Genomic DNA, 22,398 nt, shown 5'->3' with positions numbered 1-22,398 from the left:
TGCAGGAGGAGGGAGGTGAATGAAAGAGTTCTTCAAAGAAATACTTTGCAATACCCTGAAAATCATGCAACTCCTCGTAGGACTAGCATATTGTCTTTAATTTTCTTATCCAAAGCATTTTATAGCATTCTCTTTTAGTCACTTCTAAACAGTAATTTTGGTTCTTCAAATGGCAAACTCAGTTTAGCAATTTTTGACAAGCAACATGAAAGCCACTCTAGGATCATCCAAGGCCAGTCCTGAACAGAGAACGATCCTGTCAGTGTGCCCCTTCTAAGGTTGTCTGAGGAAGCAGGGTATAGTGACTTTAAGCTGAGTTGTTAGGAACTCTGTAAAAATGACTCAAACTAAAATCAGAGAGGAACTCAGATTTGGTGTGGTACCAAGAGGAATTAAAGGGTGAGTGAATTGCAGCAAAGGAAATGTGATTTGGGTTGACATGAGGTAGGAGGATTCTAAGAGTGGGCTTGAATGTATATATTCATGCTGAACTCCCTTAAATGAGAAGCCCATCACTGCAATTTGCTCAGCCTTGCCTTGTAGGAAGCAGCAGGCTTCCTGGCCAGTCTCCCTCACCACCCCTAGTTCTCACTGGCTAACAAATGCTGCTTTCCCCATCTTCCTTAACCCCCTCCATCTGGCATACCTCTGTGTGGAATGTCTTCTTGAAGATGCCAGACCCTAATCATAAAGGCCTGTGGATGGGTGAAGGTTCTCTGTTTATCAAGCTAGCAGCCAGTTGGCCAGTCACTAACCAAGGCATCAGAGTCCCTGCCAGGGAAGGTAAAAAAGAAGGCACATGCTTCTCTTGATCAAGATATTTTCTGCCTCTCTGCATTTTAACTCCTTAAGTGCCATTGGTTTAATTTATTGGTACAGTCTTTACTATTGTATGTTTGGATTAGATGGTTAAATTAGTTACAAATAGGTAGTGCGCTGATTGTTAACTATTTTGAGTCTTATGTTCCCACTTGGTTGTGGAACATTACTGCCACCAATGTTTAGGGATCACTTATTAGTGCCTTTTGATGAGAGTGAAAGAGGAGAGTGGAAAAGCTGGCTTGAAACTCAACATTCAAAAAACTAAGATCATGGCATCTGGTCCCATCACTTCATGGCAAATATAAGGGGGAAAAGTGGAAGCAGTGACAGATTTTATTTTCTTGGGCTCCAAGATCACTGCAGATGGTGACCGCAGCCATGAAACTAAAAGACACTGCTCCTTGAAAGGAAAGTTATCACAAATCTAGACAGTGTATTAAAAAGCAGAGACATTATTTTGCCAACAAAGGTCTGTGTGGTCAAAGCTATGGTTTTTCCAGTAGTCATGTATGGATGTGAGAGTTGGACCACAAAGAAGGCTGAGTGCCAAAGAATTAATGCTTTTGAACTGTGGTGTTAGAAAAGACTCTTAAGAGTCCCTTGGACTCCAAGGAGATCCAACCAGTCTATCCTAAAGGAGATCAGGCCTGCATGTTCACTGGAAGGACTGATGTTAAAGCTGAAGCTCCAATACTTTGGCCACCTCATGCAAAGATGCAATTCGTTGGCAAAGGCCCTGATGCTGGGAAAGACTGAAGGCAAAAAGAGAAAGGGATGGCAGAGGATGAGAAGGTTAGATAGTATCACTGACTCAATGGACATGAATTTGAGCAAACTCTGGGATATAGTGGAGCACAGAGGAGCCTGGTGTGCTGCATTCTAGAGGCTGTAAAGAATCGGATATGAGCAACAACTAAACAACTAAATTAGTGTCTCTTGTCAAGCTGTGGAGTCTGTAAACAGTATGTCCTGTCAGGAAAATTCATTGATCTTCCCAGAGGCTGGTAAACACATTTCTTTAACTCTGCACTTACTCCAAGATTGCAATGTGATGAAAACAGCCAGAGAGTTCTAATAAGAGACCTGAATATAATTCCCAATTCTGATACTTACTAGTTAGCCATGTCTCTTTGACAAATTATACCTGTCTCTGTGTCTGTTTTCTTATTTGTGAAATGAAATGTTAACATTATCCTTAAAAGGTTTGCAGGGGAATTAAATAATGTTTGAAAATTATGAATGTTGGACTTTGCATTGCTGTCACAAAATGAAGTCAGTGCATATAATAGCCACTAACATGGCAGGGTACTCAGCTCCAATCTCATATTTTATGAGAAAATTAGAAAATATTTAGAGGAAAAGAATAAAACTCATCTGTAGATAGGGAAATACTACTACTACTCAAATATTTGAGAGGAAGTATAATTTTTAACCATGTGGAATAAAAGGTTATTGCAGTAATGGCTTTTAAGTCATGATGAGTTACATTGAGAAGGGTGACAGTTGATTGCCCTTGCAAGGGAGCAAAAAACTGGAGTGAAATAACTTAGGCATATGCATGAGGAATGTGGGTTAGGAACAAAGGAACTTTACTGATTGATGACAGTTGGAACAAATTATGGAAGTTAGTTGAAAATGCTTAATAACAGAATAGATGATTTTTTATCAACATTAATATCCATTTACATAATTAAGATGTGATCCATCAAAAATATTTTACTTAGGCCAGGTAACCTTTTTTACCAAAATTTTTTAATATTTACTTTATTATGGTAAAAACACCTAACAGGATATCTACATACAACAAATTTTAAATGCTTGATTTATTATTGTTGTCTGTAGGTAGTGTTGTACAGCAGATCTCTAGAGCTTATTCATCTTGCCTAGCTGAAACTTTATGCCTGTTGATTTGTAACTCATTTCTACCTCCCGCAACCTCTAGCAACCATTGTTCCATTCTTCAATTCTGTGAATTTGACAGTTTTAGGTATCTCATATAAGTGGAATCATGCAGTATTTGTCTGTGACTAGCTTATTTCATTTTACATGGTACCCTCAAGGTTCATCCATATTGTTATATATTGCAGAATTTCCTTCTTTGTAAAGATGAATAGTATTCCACTGTATATATATACCGCATTTTTAATCCATTCATCTGTCAATGTACATTTTGGCTGTATACATATCTTGGCTGTTGTGAATACTGCTATGATGAATTTGTTCTTGTTGTTTAGTCACAAGTCATAGCTGATTCTTTTGCGACCCCGTGGACTGTAGCTCACCAGGCTTCTCCGTCCATGGGATTTCCCAGGCAAGAAGATTGGAGTGGGTTGCCATTTCCTTCTCCAGAGGATCTTCCTGATTCAGGATCAAGCCCACATCTCCTGTGCTGCAGGCAAATTCTTTATCACTGAGCCCCCAGGAAGCTCCAATCATGAATATAGGAGTGCTAATATTACTCTGAGATTTTTATTTCATTTTGTTTGGAGAAATACTAAGAAGTGGGGTTGCTGGATTATATGATACTTCTATTTTTAATTTTTGAGAAACTTCTATACTGATTTCTATAAAGCTTACATCATTTTGCATTTTTATCAACAACGTACAAGTGTTCCAATGTTTCCACATTGGAGAGGTTGGTGAGGTTGGTGTCCTCACCAACACATGTGTTTTGTGTTTTTTTATAGTAGCCATTGTCACACATGTGAAATGAGATTTCACTGTGCTTTTGATTTACATTTCCCGGATTATCTACATCTCCCAGATTATTAATGACATTGAGCATTTCTTCATATGCTTGCTGGCCATTTGTAAGTCTTCTTTGGAAAATGTCTATTCAAGTCCTTTGCCCATCTTTATATCAGGTTATTAGTTTTCTTGGTATTGAATTATAGGAGATCCTTATATATTTTAATAGTAACATCTCTTCATATGTATGGTTTACAAATATTTTCTCCCACTCCGTAAGTTTTTATTTTACTCTTTTGTTTCCTTAGCTGTTCAGAAGTTTTTTGATGTAGTCCCACATGTCTATGTGCTTTCAGTGTCATATTGATGAAATCATTGCCAAGACCAATGGCACCTTTGTTGAAGATTAATTGACCATTTATGCTTGGGCTTCCCTGGTGGCTCAGACAGTAAAGAATCTGCCTGCAGTCCAGGACACCCAGGTTCCATCCCTGGGTTGGTAAGATCCCCTGGAGAAAGGAATGTCTACCCACTCCAGTGTTCTTGCCTAGAAGATGCCATGGACACAGAAGCCTGGAAGGGTCACAAACAGTTGACACAACTGAGCGATTAACATTTGCACTTACACTTAGTACATGCTTGGATTTGTTTCTGGGCTTACTGTTCTGTTCCACTGGTCTCCATGTCTGTCTTTGTGTCAGTACCATGCTGTCTTAATTAACTGTAGCTTTGCAATATATTTTGAAATTAGGAAATGTGTTCCTCTTTTATTCATCTTTCTCAAGGTTGATTTGGCTACTTTTGGTCTTTTGTGATTCCATATGAGTTGTATTTTTTTTATTTCTATGAAAAATGCTATTGAAATATTTACAAGGAAAAATATCAATAACCTCAGACATGCAGATGACACCACACTTGTGGCAGAAAGCGAAAAACTAAAGAGCCTCTTGATGAAAGTGAAAGAGGAGAGTGGAAAAGTTGGCTTAAAACTCAACATTCAGAAAACTAAGATCATGGCATCTCGTCCCATCACTTCATGGCAAATAGATGGGGAAACAGTGGAAACAGTGACAGACTTCATTTTGGGGGGCCCCAAAATCACTGAAGATGGTGACTGCAGCCATGAAATTAAAAGACATTTGCTCTTTGGAAGAAAAGTTATGACCAACCTAGACAGCATATTAAAAAGCAGAGACATTACTTTGCCAACAAATGTCCATCTAGTCAAAGCTATGGTTTTTCCAGTAGTCATGTATGGATGTGAGAGTTGGACTATAAAGAAAGCTGAGTGCCAAAGAACTGATACTTTCGAACTGTGGTGCTGCAGAAAATTCTTGAGAGTCCCCTGGACAGCAAGGAGATCAAAACAGTCAATCCTAAAGGAGATCAGTCCTGGGTGTTCATTGGAAGGACTGATACTGAAGCTGAAACTCCAATACTTTGGCCACCTGATGCGAAGAACTGACTCATTTGAAAAGACCCTGGTGCTGGGAACGATTGAAGGTGGGAGGAGAAGGGGACGAGACGATGAGATGGTTGGATGGCATCACTGACTCAATGGACATGAGTTTGAGCAAACTCCAGGAGTTGGTGATGGACAGGGAGGCCTGGAATACTGCAGTCCATGGGATTGCAAAGAGTTGGACACGACTAAGCAAGTGAACTGAACTGAACAGGAATTGCATTGAATCTGAAGATCATTTAGGGTAGTATGGAAATTTTAACAACACTAAATCTTCCAATACCTGAACATGAACTATCTTTGTGTTTGTCTTTTAAAATTCTTCACCAATGTTTTGTAGTTTTCAGTATATAGGTCTTTCACCTTCTTAGGTAAGTTTATTGCTAAGTATTTTATTATTGTTGGTGCTATTGTAAATGGGATTACTTTTCTAATTTCCTTTTCAGATAGTTCACTGTTAGTGTGTAGAAACATGAATGATTTTTATATGATGATTTGTATCCTGCAGCTTTACTAATTTATTAGTTCTAAATGCTTGTTATAGTCTTTAGGTTTTTCTACATATAGTGAAAATGTTAGTCACTCAGTCGTGTCCAATTCTTTGACACCCCATGGACTGTAGCCTGCCAGGCTACATGAAATTCTCCAGGTAAGAACATTGAAGTAGGTAGCCATTCCCTTCTCAAGGGGATCTTCCCGACCCAGGGATAGAACCTGGGTCTCCCACATAGTAGGCAGATTCTTTACTGTCTGAGACACCAGGGAAGCCTTTCTACATATAAGACCACGTCATATGTAACAGCAACAATTTTATTTCTTCTGACTTTGATGCCTTTTATTATTTTTTCTTGCATAATTGCTCTGATTAGGACTTCCATTACTATGTTACTATGATAAGAGCAGGCATCTTTGTCTTGTTACTTAGATCTTAGAGAAAAGGCTTTCAGTTTTTTACCAGTAAGTATGATACTAGCTGTGGGCTTTACTTATGTTGGGACTTTATTACATTGAGGTACTTTCTTTCTGTTTCTACTTTCTTGAGAGTTTATCATGGAAACTTGCTGAATTTTATCAAGTGCATTTTCTACATGTATTGAGAGAATCATGTGATTTTTTAAAACCCTTTATTCTTTTAATGTGCTTTATCATATTAATCGATTGTCCTATGTTGAACCATCCTTTTATCCCAGGGATAAATCCCACTTTGTCATAATGTATGATCCTTTTAACGTGCTGTTAGATTTGATTTGCTAGTTTTTTTTGAGAAATTTTACATCATATTCATCGGGGATCATGTCCTATAGTTTTCTTGTCTTGTGGTGTCTTCAGCTTTGATATCAAGATAATGCTGGCTTCATAAAATGAGATGGATGTGTTCCTTCCTCTTCAATTTTTTGTAAGAATTTAAGAAGCATTGGCATTAACAGAAGAATTAATGCTTAGTAGAATTCACCAGTGAAACTATCTAGTCCTAGGCTTTCCTTTCTTGGGAGATTTTTGATTGTTAATGTAATTTCCATACTAGTTACAGGTCTATTCAGACTTTTTACTTCTTTGTGATTTAGTCTTGATAGGTTATTTATTTCTAAGAATTTGTCCATTTCTTCTAGATTATCCAGTGTGTTCATATATACTTGTTCACAATAACCTCTTATGATCCTTTCTAGTCCTGTGGCATCCGTTATAACGTCAGTTATAATTTCTCTTCTTTCATTTCTGATTTTGAGTCTTCTCTCTTTTTTCCTTAATTAGTTTTGCTAAGGATCAATGCAAAGAAATAGAGGAAAAGAACAGAATGGGAAAGACTAGAGATCTCTTCAAGAAAATTAGAGATACCAAGGGAACATTTCATGCAAAGATGGGCTCGATAAAGGACAGAAATGGTATGGACCTAACAGAAGCAGAAGATATTAAGAAGAGGTGGCAAGAATACACAGAAGAACTGTACAAAAAAGATCTTCACAACCCAGATCATCATGATGATGTGATCACTAATCTAGAGCCAGACACCTTGGAAAGTGAAGTCAAGTGGGCCTTAGAAAGCATGACTATGAACAAAGCTAGTGGAGGTGATGGAATTCCAGTGGAGCTATTTCAAATCCTGAAAGATGATGCTGTGAAAGTGCTGCACTCAATATACCAGCAAATTTGGAAAACTCAGCAGTGGCCATGGGACTGGAAAAGGTCAGTTTTCATTCCAATCCCAAAGAAAGGAAATGCAAAAGAATGCTCAAACTACCACACAATTGCACTCATCTCACATGCTAGTAAAGTAATGCTCAAAATTCTCCAAGCCAGGCTTCAGCAGTACGTGAACCGTGAACTTCCTGATGTTCAAGCTGGTTTTCGAAAAGGCAGAGGAACCAGAGATCAAATTGCCAACATCTGCTGGATCATGGAAAAAGCAAGAGAGTTCCAGAAAAACATCTCTTTCTGCTTTATTGACTATGCCAAAGCCTTTGACTGTGTGCATCACAATAAACTGTGGAAAATTCTGAAAGAGATGGGAATACCAGACCACCTAACCTGCCACTTGAGAAATCTGTATGCAGGTCAGGAAGCAACAGTTAGAACTAGCCATGGAACAACAGACTGGTTCCAAATAGGAAAAGGAGTACATCAAGGCTGTATATCATCACCCTGCTTATTTAACTTATATGCAGAGTACATCATGAGAAACACTGGACTGGAAGAAACGCAAAGTGGAATCAAGATTGCTGGGAGAAATATAAATAACCTCAGATATGCAGATGACACCACCCTTATGGCAGAAAGTGAAGAGGAACTCAAAAGCCTCTTGATGAAAGTGAAAGAGGAGAGCGAAAAAGTTGGCTTAAAGCTCAACATTCAGAAAACGAAGAATATGGCATCCGGTCCCATCACTTCATGGCAAATAGATGGGGAAACAGTGGAAACAGTGTCAGACTTTATTTCTGGGGGCTCCAAAATCACTGCAGATGGTGACTGCAGCCATGAAATTAAAAGACGCTTACTGCTTGGAAGGAAAGTTATGACCAACCTAGATAGTATATTCAAAAGCAGAAACATTACTTTGCCGACTAAGGTCCATCTAGTGAAGGCTATGGTTTTTCCAGTGGTCATGTATGGATGTGAGAGTTGGACTGTGAAGAAGGCTGAGTGCTGAAGAATTGATGCTTTTGAACTGTGGTGTTGGAGAAGACTTTTGAGAGTCCCTTGGATTGCAAGGAGATCCAACCAGTCCATTCTGAAGGAGATCAACCTTGGGATTTCTTTGGAAGGCTCCAGTACTTTGGCCACCTCATGCGAAGAGTTGACTCATTGGAAAAGACTCTGATGCTGGGAGGGATTGGGGGCAGGAAGAGAAGGGGACAACCGAGGATGAGATGGCTGGATGGCATCACGGACTCGATGGATGTGAGTCTGAGTGAACTCCGGGAGATGCTGATGAACAGGGAGGCCTGGCATCCTGCTATTCATGGGGTCGCAAAGAGTCAGACACGACTGAGCGACTGAACTGAACTGAAGGGTTTGTCAGTTTTATCTTTTAAAAAACCCAACTCAATTTCATTTAATTTTTCTATTGTTTTTCTAATGTTTATTTCTGCTCTAATCTTAATATTTCCTTTCTCCTTCTAACTTTGGATTAGTGTTCCCTTTAGTTCCTTGAACTATAAAATTAGATTGAGATCTTCCTTTTTAAAAAAATATGGGTGTTTATCACTGTAAACCTCCCTCTTAGTACTCCTTTGCTGAATCTCATAAGTTTGGGTATGTTGTGTTTTCTTTTTCATTTGGCTTGAGGCATTTTCTAATTTTCTATTTTGGGGTTTGTACAATAGTCTCCCACAATCTCTTAGACTAGTTTTACTTTTTCCTTCCTTTTCATTTTGCTCCTCTGACTGAATTATTTCCAATAGTCTGTCTTTGTGTTTGCTGATTCCTTCTTCTGTTTGATCTAGTCTACTACTGAGTTCTTCTAGTGAATTTTTGATTCAATTATCGCGTTTTTCAACTCCATGATTTCTGTCTGGTAATTTTTTATATTTTCTATCTCTTCATTGAAATTCTCACTTTATTCACACATGTTCCTTTGACCTCAGTGAGCATCTTTTTGACAGTTTTTTTGAATTCTGTGTCAGGTAAATCATGTAATTCTTTTTCCTTATAGTCGGTTTCTGGAGCTCTATCATGTTTCTTAATTTGGAACATCTCTGCCTGATTGTTCATTTTCTTTAACTCTCTTTGTTGGTGTCTGTGCATTAGACAAGGCAGTCTTCATAGACTAGTCTCATGCAGGAGAAGACCCCCACAATTCAGAGTGGCTAGAGATTCTGGGGACCTGTACTAACTTTTTCTCTCCCCAAGGAGAAGCAGGCAGCTGTCTTTTTCATCTTCTTACTACGTACTGAGCAAGAGGAGAGATATGGCCTCTAGCAGTCCAACCCTTCATCTCAGCTCGCCCCAAGGTGGCTAGACTCTACTGGAGCCATCAGAACTCCAAGATAGGCAAGGAATATACCAGTTCTTTATACCAGTTCTTCTCATTCAGCCCCAGAGAAGGTGGACATGCAAGTTAATCCCTTCCCTCCCCTAGGAGAAGCAGGAAGTTAGGGAGTCTTCTGATTGTATGGCAATATACTAGGGGCAGGGACTCTGGTGAGAGGGTGTGCTGAATCTCCCTACTGAATTCTATAAGTCTGTTCATGTGGACCCAGGGTACAGGAATTTTCAACTGATTTCTAGATTTCTCACACAGAGAATCTGTCCATGAATTGTTGGGTTTGTGTAAGAAAGGAGAATTCAAGTCTTCCGGCTCTGCCACCTTGTTGATGTCACTCTTTAGGTTAGGGGACATTCTCTTGTGATTTTATTTTCTACCATTTAAATCTTTGTTGGACTGAGAGGTGATCTCCTTGACTGTTGAAGTGGAGTACATTCCTGAGAGGCAAGTGTATGTCTCTAATTCTGCTGTTGGTACCTGGCAGTCTCAGAGCTTCTCAGTATTTTGACTTCTTCACTTCCAAATAATAGAATCATGGCTCTTTTTTGGTTAATTTAAAATTATATTCATTAGTAAGATAGACAGTTTCTATAAGCTTCAGATGCCTCATCTACTCAGCAATGTTGTGAGGCTTAAATATACAGAAAGTGCTTAACACAGTGCCTAGCAGGTTGTGTGTTATCATTATCATCAGCAGCTTTTTCCAATTTTTAATAAAATAAACTAACAGGGCAAAATGACATCCCAAGTAATATGATAATCAAGCCAGAAGGCTAGGCATTCAGCTAATGCACAGCAACTTGTAACGTACAATAAATGTAGGTTGGATGAATATACAACAAATGAATGGTGAATGAGAGGCAATATAACATAGTGAATGAATTGTAATAAAATGTAATGGTTGGAAGTCTGAAGAACTTGAGTGCAAATCCAAGCTCAACCTCTTAAAGCAATGCGGTCTTGATCAACTGGCTTAATTCTTTAAGTTTCATGTCCTTATCTATAAAAAGGGGTTATGTACCTAATTCATAGCGTTCTTATATATGCTTTATACATTTTTTTGCATATAAAATTGTCTAGAAATAAGTAACTATTATTAACAGTACCATTAATTCTCTTACTGAAAGTTATGAAAAATAGCACAAATATCATAAGGTATATTATTTTATTACTTCTGTTTATTTTTACCATTTTATTGTTATTTCCTGTTGTGGTTATTGACAAGAATGGTTTACTGATTGCCAGTACAGAATGACCCATTCGAACTATGTCATAGGTTTCACTCAAACCGAACGACCTCACAGATGTGCATTCTTGCTTTGGATGGAGCTGGGGTAGGAAAAGGTGAACAGAGTTAACAGTGTTGCAGTCAGTTATGCAGCCTTAAAGAAACAAAGACCTGTTTCCATCTAGCCAAGCTTCCCTGGTAGCTCGGATGGTGAAAAATCTGCCTGCAATGCAGGAGAGCCCAGTTCAATTCCTGGGTCTGGAAGATCCCCTGGAGAAGGTATAGGCTACCCACTCCAGTATTCTTGGGCTTCCCTGGTGGCTTAGGTGGTAAAGAATTCACCTTCAGTGAGGGAGACCTGGGTTCCATCCCTGGGTAGGGAAGATCCCTTGGAGAAGGAAATGGCTACCCACTCCAATATTCTGGCCTGGAGAATACCATGGACTGTATAGTCCATGGGGTCACAGAGTCATATACAACTGAGTGACTTTCACTTTCATTTTCTTTAACTTTATCTAGCCAAAGATCCAAAAAAAGGAACCATAAGCTTCAGTTAAGCAGTGGTTCTCAGACTTACGCATCCATCAGAATAATTTGGAAGCCTTGTCTAAATAGGTTGTGCTCCATCCCTAGAGTTTTGGGTACTGTAGTCCTGGTAAAGCCCAAATTTTCATTTCTAGTAAGTTCCCACATGATACGGATGGTGACAGTTAAAGGACTACACTTTGAAAACCATTGAGTTCACCGATACGGTTGAGGTATGAGTAACCTGACTCCAGAGTGGGAATATTTGCAGAAATATTTTCACTACAGTGAATTGCCTGATAACTCCCATGAAAATGAGGGCTTCCTGTTTTCAACCCCAGTGTTTTCAACACTGCATTGTCCTTTTCTTACTTTATAAATTTATTGGTAGGAAAAATGATTTGATGAAGTTGTTTTTAACTTTTATGAGCCTGATAAAATATATTGATATTTTCTCCAGAAAAACCCAAATACACATACACAGAAGCATTGCTTATAATTTCAGGAGGTTCTCAGGTACCTCCCCATACAGCCCACCTACCAACCCATAAGAGTATCAGTAGAAAAACTATCCCCTTAAGGAAAAGTCTTGGGTTCACTTGGATGTAACAAAAATTTTCTTTTTATACTTGGATTTGCACTCAAGCTCTTCTTATACTTTTTCTATACCTTTCAGTTCACTCACTTGTAAAATAAAAGTAAAAATAATAGTCCTTACCTCAAAGAGTGATTAAGTGATATAGCACACTGAAGAGCCTAATTTGAAAACCAAAACCACTAAATATTACCTTTTGCCCTCCCTTTATAGTCCTGCTACAACAATCCTCATTCTTGAGGCAAGTGGATGCCTCTCCCCAGTAGAGGAAAGATCAGGAAGTATAAGAAAAAGAGCCCAAAGAGTAATATTTCAAGACTTTACTCAATGCTCACTGCATTCTTTTGCTAAAATCTGGTCACAGGTTGCCATATCATGGTTCTCTCTGTGAGTCACTGAGTAATGGGGTCTGGCAAGCCCAGGCCTGGCTCCATGACCTGAGAGTCTCAATTCATTTGCCTGGAAATACTCCACTTTGCAAATGTCCAATGCCTTGTCAAGTCCCCATGTTAATACTTCCTGGCAGAAAGAAACGTGAAATCCTAATAGGGGCTCATTTCCAGGGTAGAAGATACTGAGCTTTGAGAAATAGTGATTAAGAGTAAAGCCTGATCCTCACTGTTTCTACAAAAAAAAAAAAAAGTGCAGAGATAAGCTAATCAGCAGACATTTATTTAGCACTTGCTGTGCACACTGTGCAGTAGGTGACACAAAGAGCAGTAATATATGCGCCTATGCAGTGTCAGCTCGCAGTCCCACAGGGAGGATGGCTACAAACAAAAGCCAGACACAAAGAGAAGCGTAGCAAGAACAATGATCGCAACAGTGCTTCAGGAGCACAGGAGAGGGAGAAATCAGTGTCAGTGGTGATCCACAGAAGTCTCTTGGGCAAGCTGGGATTTAAGCTGGACTGTAAAGAGTGGGGCTGGTGTCCATGAAGATGATGGTGAATGGTATTCTAGGTTGTGTGAATTGTTTGAAAAAAGATGTGGAGTTAGAAAAGTATTTGGTAGAAAATTTGCAGGATTATGATTTAACCAGCCTGACTATACTATGGGTTGGGCATACAGGTGTAGAATTTGAGGCTCGAAAGGTGAAGTTGGAAGCATTTCATGGGAAAGAAAGCAAAGGCCAACAAGGAGTTTTGACCTTTCTCTCCGTGGAGTGGGGAAGGGTTGAGGGCCTTTGAGTAGGGAGGCAGATCTGTTTTTATAAAAAGAGAATCTGGGTGCCACTGCGAAGAACAGGTGACAGAGGCAAGAAGAAAGCAAGACCTAGAAAGTCACAGGCATGAGCTAAAGCCAGAGAAGTGAGAGTAGCCAGAGGGGATGAAGGGGAGGGACATTTGAGGGGCTGCCTTCATCCAAGGCTGGCTACGACATGCAGCAAATAAAGCAGAAGGGGAGCTGGCCGGGCTCTCCTTGGCGCACCTGATTCCCAGCCAGGCTGGTGCCTCTTGCAGACCATAGGCTCAGAGGAAGAGGCTGAGGGGCCCAGAGGCCTTTGGTGAGGGGCACCTCCTGGCTATCTGCAAAGACTTCTCTCCTCCCTAGAATGCCCAGAGGGGTAGCAATTGGCCATCTGCTTTGCCTGTGTAGAATAGCAATCAAAACCAATGGTTCTCAGACACGGGCCCTCTTTCTGGCCAGGTGAGAAGTCCTGAAGTTCTTTTAAATCAATGTTCTGGCACTTTCCCAGGTGATTCTGATCTGGGAATCTAAGGTGGGTGTGAGGTGGGGCTGTGCATCCATATTTTGTAAAGCTCCCAGGTGACTCTGATGCACAGCTGGATTTGGGAACTAGTGTGGGACCTTACCAGAGAAGGCGATGGCACCCCACTCCAGTACTCTTGCCTGGGAAATCCCATGGATGGAGGAGCCTGGTAGGCTGCAGTCCATGGGGTCCCTAGGAGTCGGACATGACTGAGTGACTTCACTTTCACTTTTCACTTTCATGCATTGGAGAAGGAAATGGCAACCCACTCCAGTGTTCTTGCCTGGAGAATCCCAGGGATGGCGGCGCCTGTTGGGCTGCCGTCTCTGGGGTCACACAGAGTCAGACACGACTGAAGCGACTTGGCAGACTTGGCAGTAGCAGTGGGACCTTACTGCTGAGCTGGGAAATGTGTAGAAACCATGGGTTCAATGTAAGTTTGTGCTAGTGAACACTATGATGGCTTGAAGACCTTAGTATTTGGTCCCCAACACTGTCTCAAACATAATGACCCTCACTGAGTGTCTCAGACACCCCTCCCTCCTCAACTCCAATCCTCAGCAAACACATCAGGAGGGGGGCAGAGCTGTGTGCTTGACAGGATCCCCTGATGTCCCAAAAGGTCTGTGTGCATACAAGTCATCACTTTCACCTTTGTCCTTGGCCACGTCGCAGGGGCACCATGAGGGTCTCATTACAGGTGTTAGGAGACTTTAGAAAACAGGCTACATAAAAACACTATCCATTTTCTGCCAGGCTCATACAATAGTCATAGCACTTTTATTATTGTTGTTTTTATTTTTCAGAGAAACCATACAGTACAAGGGTAGGGTAAAACAAGGGTACGTGTTAAACGTGTCCCCTATGTCCACTGGGCTCCATGGGATGCAGTGGCCAGTGCATGGTCAGACGCCAGAACTGGCCCTGAATCCACCGCCCTCCTGAGCTCGTTTTGCTCCTGTGCCAGCATGGAGGAGGGTAACATAAAGGCATTTTTCTCTCCTTGTAAAAGAGAAGAAAATGGGGGAGGGGGAATTATTTAAACACACCTCACTCATACTGCAATCACGGCATTGTTTTTCCTGTTGAAACACCCTGTTGGTTTTTAAATCCCTTTAAACCTACTCGGCACCTGTATGGCCCAGATCCAAGAATTATTATCGAACCCCTCGCTTTTTATATTTAAACACGTAGGAGTTTCTGTGATGGTATCTGGCTCTTGGTTTCATTGAAAATTTCAGGGTTTCCAGAAGTTTTCTTCTTTCATCAAAGCTAGAAGCATGCAATTCTCAGACCTGATTTTTTTTTTTAAATTAAGCAGAGAATGGTTCCCCCCTTAAGTTCTCCTGCTAGATAAAATAGCATCATGGCATGACCCGGTGTTGTTCCTCTCTGAAGACCTTTCTGAAGTACTAACCAAAAGAGAGGGCAGGGGGAGGATGGGGGAAGTCTCTGTCAGCAACTTACGGTGTGTGAGATGACCTTTCTTTAGGGTAAAGACTGAGGCTGAGAGCAAAATGAGAACTTCCCGGCAAATTCATTATGTGAGCTCGCTGGGCACAAAAATAGGCTGAAGGAAAGCAACTTCAACATCAGACCTAATTAAATACTTTGATGTCAGAAAGCAGAGCAGGCAGGGGTGGAAAATCAAATCAGACCAAAGTGAAGGACCTAAATTCAAATGGAAAGAAGAAATATTTCTCCCTCTCTCTCTCTCTCCTTTTCTTCCTTTGCCATGAAGGAAGAATACGATTGAGGAACAATGGGCTATAAATTCTTCAGCCAATTAGTCCAGTGACTTACTACTATTTCTAATGCACAGAATGTCACAGGCTGTTTTGCAGCCTCCCCAAGTTGGTTTGTTAATAACAGGAAGCTAGCACTTCTCAGTACAGTGGATCAGCTACACGTGAAAATAAATGCAAAAAACCTGGAGGGGAATAGCAGCAGACCGAGAGTAGCCTTGATTTAATTTAACATTTGGGGGTCCACACACAAATGAGCATTTTAGTAGGCTTCATGGTGGAAGTTGCTGTCATTTGTAAAATATTCTGGCCAATTAGCTAATAGTGTGCTTGGATTTCTCCTGTTTTGATACAGTAATACTAAGTACATTGTGAAGCCCAATTATACAAATCATCCCCATATGCCATACCAGTCTTTCTTTATGAACTGTGTTTATAAATCCTGTGTGAGGAAATGTGTACTTCAGCAATTTAGACCATGTGTAAAAACATAGCCAATGGGATTGTCAAGAAAACAAGTTCCAGCCTAGGAAATCCTAATGTGTTCCGCTGGAATAACAGGAGGGTGCCAGGCAGCGCAATGCTCTGCTTAAATACATATTGCTTTATCGTGTTTAACCGATTTAGGGGCTTCCGCTTCCCTTTCTGTTATTTTCTTCTTCTTTTCTTTTAGGATCCAACCTTGGAGTTTTTGAGAAAATTTGGGATTGGTCTTCTCTCAGGCACAATAGCCTCAGTCATTAACATCCCTTTTGATGTTGCCAAAAGTAGGATTCAAGGGCCTCAGCCAGTTCCTGGAGAGATCAAGTACAGAACCTGTTTTAAAACAATGGCCACGGTCTATCAGGAAGAAGGGTAACACATTCTTATTTTAATAAATGAGCAAAACTAAAGCATTGCTAAAACCGTATTGTACTTCCATTTTGATGAGGGCCATTAAGCCCTCCTGCATTGGGTCTGTGTCTGAGAAGCTTTAGGGAATAGATGAGGAACTTTGTGAGATAACACAGTAATGAGATGTTGGCAAAAACCTTCTTACACCAAGAAACATGAGCCACGATCATTCAGTATGCAGTGTGTTTGTCCTAGAATGCCAAGGTGAACTTTCCGCTTGACAGTTTGCATAATACGCTACTGCATATAATATGCCTTGTTCCCACATGGGCAGGAGAGTGAGTGTCCTCTGACTATAAACCTAATCAAAATGTCACCTAATTATATTCTCCTGGGAGAGTTAAACATGAGAGTTTTGTGAAAGTAGTTTTCTTTTCAAGTATGCGCCTTTTACTGCTGGTCTTTTTTTCAAGTCTTGTTTTTGTCTCTCCGCCCCTCTGCACCAGGTCTCATTCTCAAGTAGGCAAGTAATGTTTTACAATTTTGATCTAAACTGCATCATATTTCTTTCTGTGAAGACTAAGTCTTTTAAACTCAATTACAAGAGTCATTTTGTCCATATACACAGCTGTCTTAAAAGTAAGGCCTGTCTTGAACACAAAAACTATCTTGCTGATGAAAATCCTATTTCTGATGGGACGAGATCAGCATACCTTGAGTAATAAAGAATTAACTCTTTCCTCTCAGGGAATTTGCTGCAGGGAATACTTGGGCAGATACTACCTGTTTGGAGATTTGAAATTTGTTTTCAAATGACTTGTTTGGGTAAATGCTGGGTCAACATCTCTATAAAGTTGAGGTGCAAATCCATTGCATGTTCAGAATAAGAATGTTTGTGCTCTTTCTCTTCCGGTTCTAGCATTTTAGCTTTGTATAAAGGCCTGCTTCCCAAGATTATGAGGCTCGGACCAGGTAATGGTGTTTTCATTACTTATATCCTTCCTTCTTTATTGTTCTAGTATCCCTTTTCATTTTCTTATTTGTGTCTATCTGTAATACAATAAAAGTTTGTCACACTGTGAAACACGGAAATCTTAAGAATAAAAAGTTGTGTAGCAGTAAGACACTAAGGGAGTCCATTAGATGTGTTGGACTTTTGTTATAAGGTATTATTTATGGCCTTGCTGGAGGCTGATAGAAGCCAAAGCCCAGCTTAAGTCAATAGGAAAGGATCCACAGTCAGTTGGAGTTTGAGTGGTTTCTGGCTAAAGGCGAGGATTTTCATTGAGTAAGGGACCAGCCCAATAAACCTTTCCCTGGTTCTAGTTCATTCTTGCTCCTGCCTCAACTTCGCTTGACAGAGAGAAAAGCAGGAGGACTACTCCTTGAACAGCCTGGGCCGCTCTCCTCGCAGTCGCCTCTGGGGAGGGGAGCGGGGGAAGCTGCGGCCCGGCTCTCACCTTCCTGGCTCCTGTCGGCGTGATGGTGGAGGGGATTGGCTCGGGGCCTTACCTCAGGATGCCAGCCCACAAAAAGCCGGCTGCCATTCCCACAGGGAGAGTCAGCTGCCTCTGTGTAAATAGATAAGAAAGCAACTGCTGCAGACTCTACCACCTGGGCAAATAGTCCTGGATTATAAGCAACCTTGTGAATAAGTACAGAAGTATGCACTAGACCACACCGCTTTTTTCACCAGGCCACACTCACCTACTGAGACGTCCTGGTAATCTTCCCCCAGACCTTTGCCTGCTCCTCCCCGCCTCCCTTCCCCCTTCCCTTTGAACACCCGATGTGCCCCTCCCCTACCACACTCACACACGCGCATATTTACGTTGAAATCTCAGCCTTTCTGCCAACCTGAGAGAGAGAACAGCAGTCTGTAAATTGAAGCCGGTGAGCAGTTCATGCTGTCATATATTTAGAAAACACTTCTACAATTCCCAGTCCCTCTATCCCAGACTTCCTAGGCATTTAAGCATGGATTTTTGCTTCACATTTGAGATTCAGACGTCTTATGGGTCCATGTATAAAAATGAACTCAGTCATAAAGAATATTGGTGATTTTGTGGAATTCTCTCTGCAAGAATGTGGTGTTTTTCCTTCACCACACAGTAAAAACCTGCTAGTTAGACCTAGTATTAGAGAAAATCATAGGACTGACCCTCCTCCAGCATTCTCAGGAGGCCATGGGCCTGAAAAGGGAGAGTGATCAGGGAGAGTTTAGCTAAAATGGTAATTGACTGGAACCTCAATCCAAAACTCTTAAATAATCTGACCCCAAGTTTTGTTAGAGGCTTACAAATGTTCGGTTGGCTTTTTAAATGTTTTTGCATGAGGTGTCCTGCGTTGCTATGGTGTTAAATCCAATGAAAAGAGTTGTTGTGAACATACTGTCCAGGCTAAACAAAATTGTGAATAACTGGTCTCCACTGTCATCCCAAACATGCAAGTCCTACCAACCTCAAAGCAAAGAAAGTTGTAGAGAGGAAGGTAAGACTTAAAGATAAAAGAGTTTTGTTTTGTCTTGTTTTTGAGAGGAGAGAGACAGTAAAAAAGAAAAGCTGGATGAACCTGGAATTCTCATCCTTCATTCTGGAGAAACATCCCAACTTATATACAATTGTAAAGGGTTAAACAACTTAGTTTTATAAGTCTTAGCAGCTCTCTGTGGCTAATGATCAGGATCTCCCAGGATAGGAGAATCTTAAAGTCTGTGGTTCAGACTCCAAATATCACTAGGCTGAAAACTTACTCAATTCTGTGTGTTCTTGTCTTACACTGCAAACAGTTAACAAGAGGAAATTCAGCAATTACACACGTATGACAACCCTCTGTAGTGCACCCCTTTTTGTTTGCCAGAGCTCCAGGAGGGCTACAGCAGCCAAAATGGGGCTAATAGAGTATCTTCATGGGTTAAAAATGAAAATTACAGGCAGATAATTATCTTTGGCATAAGGTTACACAAACATGTGCAGCCTGTAGATTAAAAAAAAAAAAAGCATATGGCAATGTGTACAAAATAAGATGAAAATCAAGTTCTATTTCTTTCTGTCAGAAGTCAGTCTTCTGTTCACATAGCCAAGTCTTCTCTAAGATGTGCTCTGGATATTTGTCCACATTTTGATTTTGTAATACTGTTCACATAGACACGAAAGGACAGAGAACATCTTAAAGGGCACAGGATGTGTGCTGTTTACCGCATCAGAGAGAACACAAAATCATTCACATACACGTGCTTCTAACATCTAGGTATCCAGCAGCCTCAGTGTCTGTCTTCCTATATCGTATTGCTGTTGACATATTATATAGCAAGCGTTTTTGCAGCCAATTATATAACTCTTCCCTTCCCAGATAAATGATGGGTCTTATGACACTCAATGCAACTACCAGATTTTCAAGTGCAATCCATAGATGAAAGGAATGATGGCAACAAAAGGAGGTTGAAAGCTGGCTACATTTTGAAATACAGATTTTAGAAGGACTCAGAAGCTATTTTTCACATTACAATCCAATTTGAAAGCTGTGAGAGAAAACCAGGCTCATCTATCAAGCACCATCTTAGAAATGTCCTTGTTGAATGCAGCTATAACAATGCTCATTATAAACTGGAAAAAATAAATCCTTTGCCTACGTATGACAAATCCGAAGGTTTCTGTTCACGGGAAAGTCACATGCCCTTACATGAATAAATGTGTATTTATTTACTTTTAAAAATTAAAAGTGCCTGAAAAAGAATCTGATGAGAAACGATGAAGGTTACAGAAACTCATGGGGAAAAAATGTATTTGGAGGCTCAAGATGGTCTTGATTTTGCTCTGAGAATTTTCCACAGTAGTTTTCTGAAGTCTATGCATTGGAGCTTGAGAACTGGTGATTATGAATGGCTTCTGCCTGATAGGCTGCATAAGACTCAAGGGGATTCAGAAACCCAGTGGGAAAGACAACACAATTTCACAGGGTTAAAAACTGCTCTTTTCTTTTCTAGGTGGTGCAGTGATGCTGCTGGTTTATGAATACACCTATTCATGGCTTCAGGAGAACTGGTGATTGCCTACGGTGTATTTTCCCCCCTTGTGAAAATGGATTTTCATTACATAGCACCATCAGGAGGCGAGAATATCTATCAGTTAAGCCCATACAATGATAAATTATAATTATACACTTAGATACAATTGTAAAGGGTAAAACAGTGTGCTCAAGAACAAAATCTATTTGATACTTCAAAAATTATCTCTAGACAATTTGAAACTGTTGTTTTAATCATATCCTTAAAACTATGAGGAGAAAATTAATACTGTGAAGCAATGAAATATATAAACTGAATATAGAAAAGTAGCATGGAAATTAGATATATTCCATAAAAACAATACAAATTTTATGACCTATGTTCCTCTTACATGGCTTTGCAATAAAAATTCATTGTATTGATGATTATTTTTTCCCAAAAGGTAAAGAAGTGCTTATAAGTGAAAAAAGATGCCAAAATTTAAAGTTTTTATAAGGAATTAAATTCTTCCATAAATAGTATTTAATCATATACATGGAAAATGTTTCTGAAGGGTACTAAAATGGCCTTTTTAAAATTTCATGTAAAATGTGAATTGTTGGTTTCCTCTAGTAATAATATACATCTTATCTGTATTTTCCTAAACCTACTTTATATTTTGCACTGTTGGTTAAAGCAGATCATATTTTAAAATTATGATATTTGAAGTCTTTTGTGACAAAGATGAAACATGAAACTATATTAAACTACTTTTCTTCACATAGTTCCCTTTGAAAACAAGTTTTAATGCTGAAATATGTTCATGTTGAATCACAAATCTGAACTGCTCCTTAGGCCTGTTTGTGCTGTATTTGCATCAGATACCTTTTCTCAGAATTCTTACCTATGCCATTTTTTTTCAAAATATGTTTAGAATAAACTACATTTCTAGTTTACTATTTTTAAGTGATGGTTTCAGATGTGAAGTCTACTAACTGCAATGTTAAAATATGTATTATGAAGGAGAAAATGTTTCAAAAGAGAAGTACATTCTTGGCATTTCCAAAGATGCCTGTACTAACATGCACTCAAAAAAAATATCTCCTTGACGTTGATGTAATGAAGCTTAATTTTATATCTGCATCCTGAAGTGATGCTCCTTCAGTAGCTTGAGTCAACAAAAATATCTGCCTGTTCTAGGATGACACCTGTTCTTAACTATAATCAGGACATCTGTCTACCATGAAGCTGTGTCACTAAAACATTTTGAAAAAAAATGAAAGATAACATGGTAATTATTACTTTTTATTAATTTAGAGCATTTGAAGTATAAAAATAAAGGCTTTTGACATACTGTATATACATACACAGCCTTCACTTGTACATCCTTTCCAACGTGTTCTTTAATTTATATTTCAGCCCAATACTTAATAAGAGGGTCATTAAAAGTAGGACAAAACAAGAGAAGTAAGAGTGTGTCTGTTGTCCAACTGCATTCTATCCTTGCAGGTGATTCTATCTCTTGCATCCTGTGAGAGAGAGCACTGCCTCCACAGAGGCCATGAAATTGAACCTTTAACCTCTCCATGAGGATAGGATGGAAACGGATATCTGAAGAGTGCATTTGCCAGGTTAAAAACATTTTTACCCCCTAAGAAACAGAGGGAAAAAGTCAATGTTAACCAATAATAATAATGTTTTTAAAAATCAAACAACCTCATCTCCCCTCCCACTTTCCTTCTCTCATTTTTAAAAGTAGTTTTAAATCATAGTGTGCTTTGAATAGCAAATTGTATTTGGGCTTTCTCTTATCTTTTAAAAATTTACTCCATGTGAATTCACCATTGCTAAGAAAAGGCCTCCGGGGGGAAAAAGAAAAGGAAACCTTTTACAGTATTAATATTAGATTTTTAAAGATACAAGAAATCAGGAAAAAATTATAAATAGCATATTAACAAGAGACTTCTTAATTTAGATGGGGAAAATAACATTTAGTTGTATTTCCATACAAATTATTGATATAGTTTAAAGACTCCTAATAGCCTCCTAAAAACATCTGATAAGGAATAATTCCGTACCTTGTGTCAGTTTTTCTGCATGGCAGGAGAGTCCTTGTACCGTGTGGTTTTAAAGTTTCCACCAAATATTGGACTGGTATTTTGTTCCATTTGGTTTATAGTTCTATTTTCTCACCAGACTGGGAACTCCAGATGTCAATAGGAGTTTTACAAGATCAAAGGAAGACTATGGCCCTGAGAGTTCATCTGCTCCTTCTGCTTATTCTTCTCCTGAAGTTATAATCCTCTGTTTGTAGCACT

At 39.6% G+C, this 22,398-nt stretch overlaps 1 protein-coding gene across 1 annotated transcript in view; it reads left to right on the top strand.

The window, feature by feature from the left end:
- SLC25A21 (solute carrier family 25 member 21) overlaps nt 1-20,380 on the top strand; it is a 216,548-nt gene extending 196,168 nt beyond the window's left edge. The window contains exons 9-11 of the mRNA XM_068990978.1: nt 15,935-16,116; nt 17,015-17,067; nt 20,081-20,380. Coding sequence (XP_068847079.1) covers nt 15,935-16,116; nt 17,015-17,067; nt 20,081-20,142 — 297 coding nt within the window. The 3' untranslated portion in view covers nt 20,143-20,380. The remainder of the gene's footprint in view (nt 1-15,934; nt 16,117-17,014; nt 17,068-20,080) is intronic.
- Nucleotides 20,381-22,398: the final 2,018 nt, after the last annotated feature.

The sequence above is a fragment of the Capricornis sumatraensis genome, chromosome 19 (assembly GCF_032405125.1).
Source record: "Capricornis sumatraensis isolate serow.1 chromosome 19, serow.2, whole genome shotgun sequence".
Lineage (NCBI taxonomy): Eukaryota > Metazoa > Chordata > Mammalia > Artiodactyla > Bovidae > Capricornis > Capricornis sumatraensis.
The sequence above is the reverse complement of the archived record's forward strand: the minus strand, read 5'-3'. Positions and strand labels throughout refer to the sequence as shown.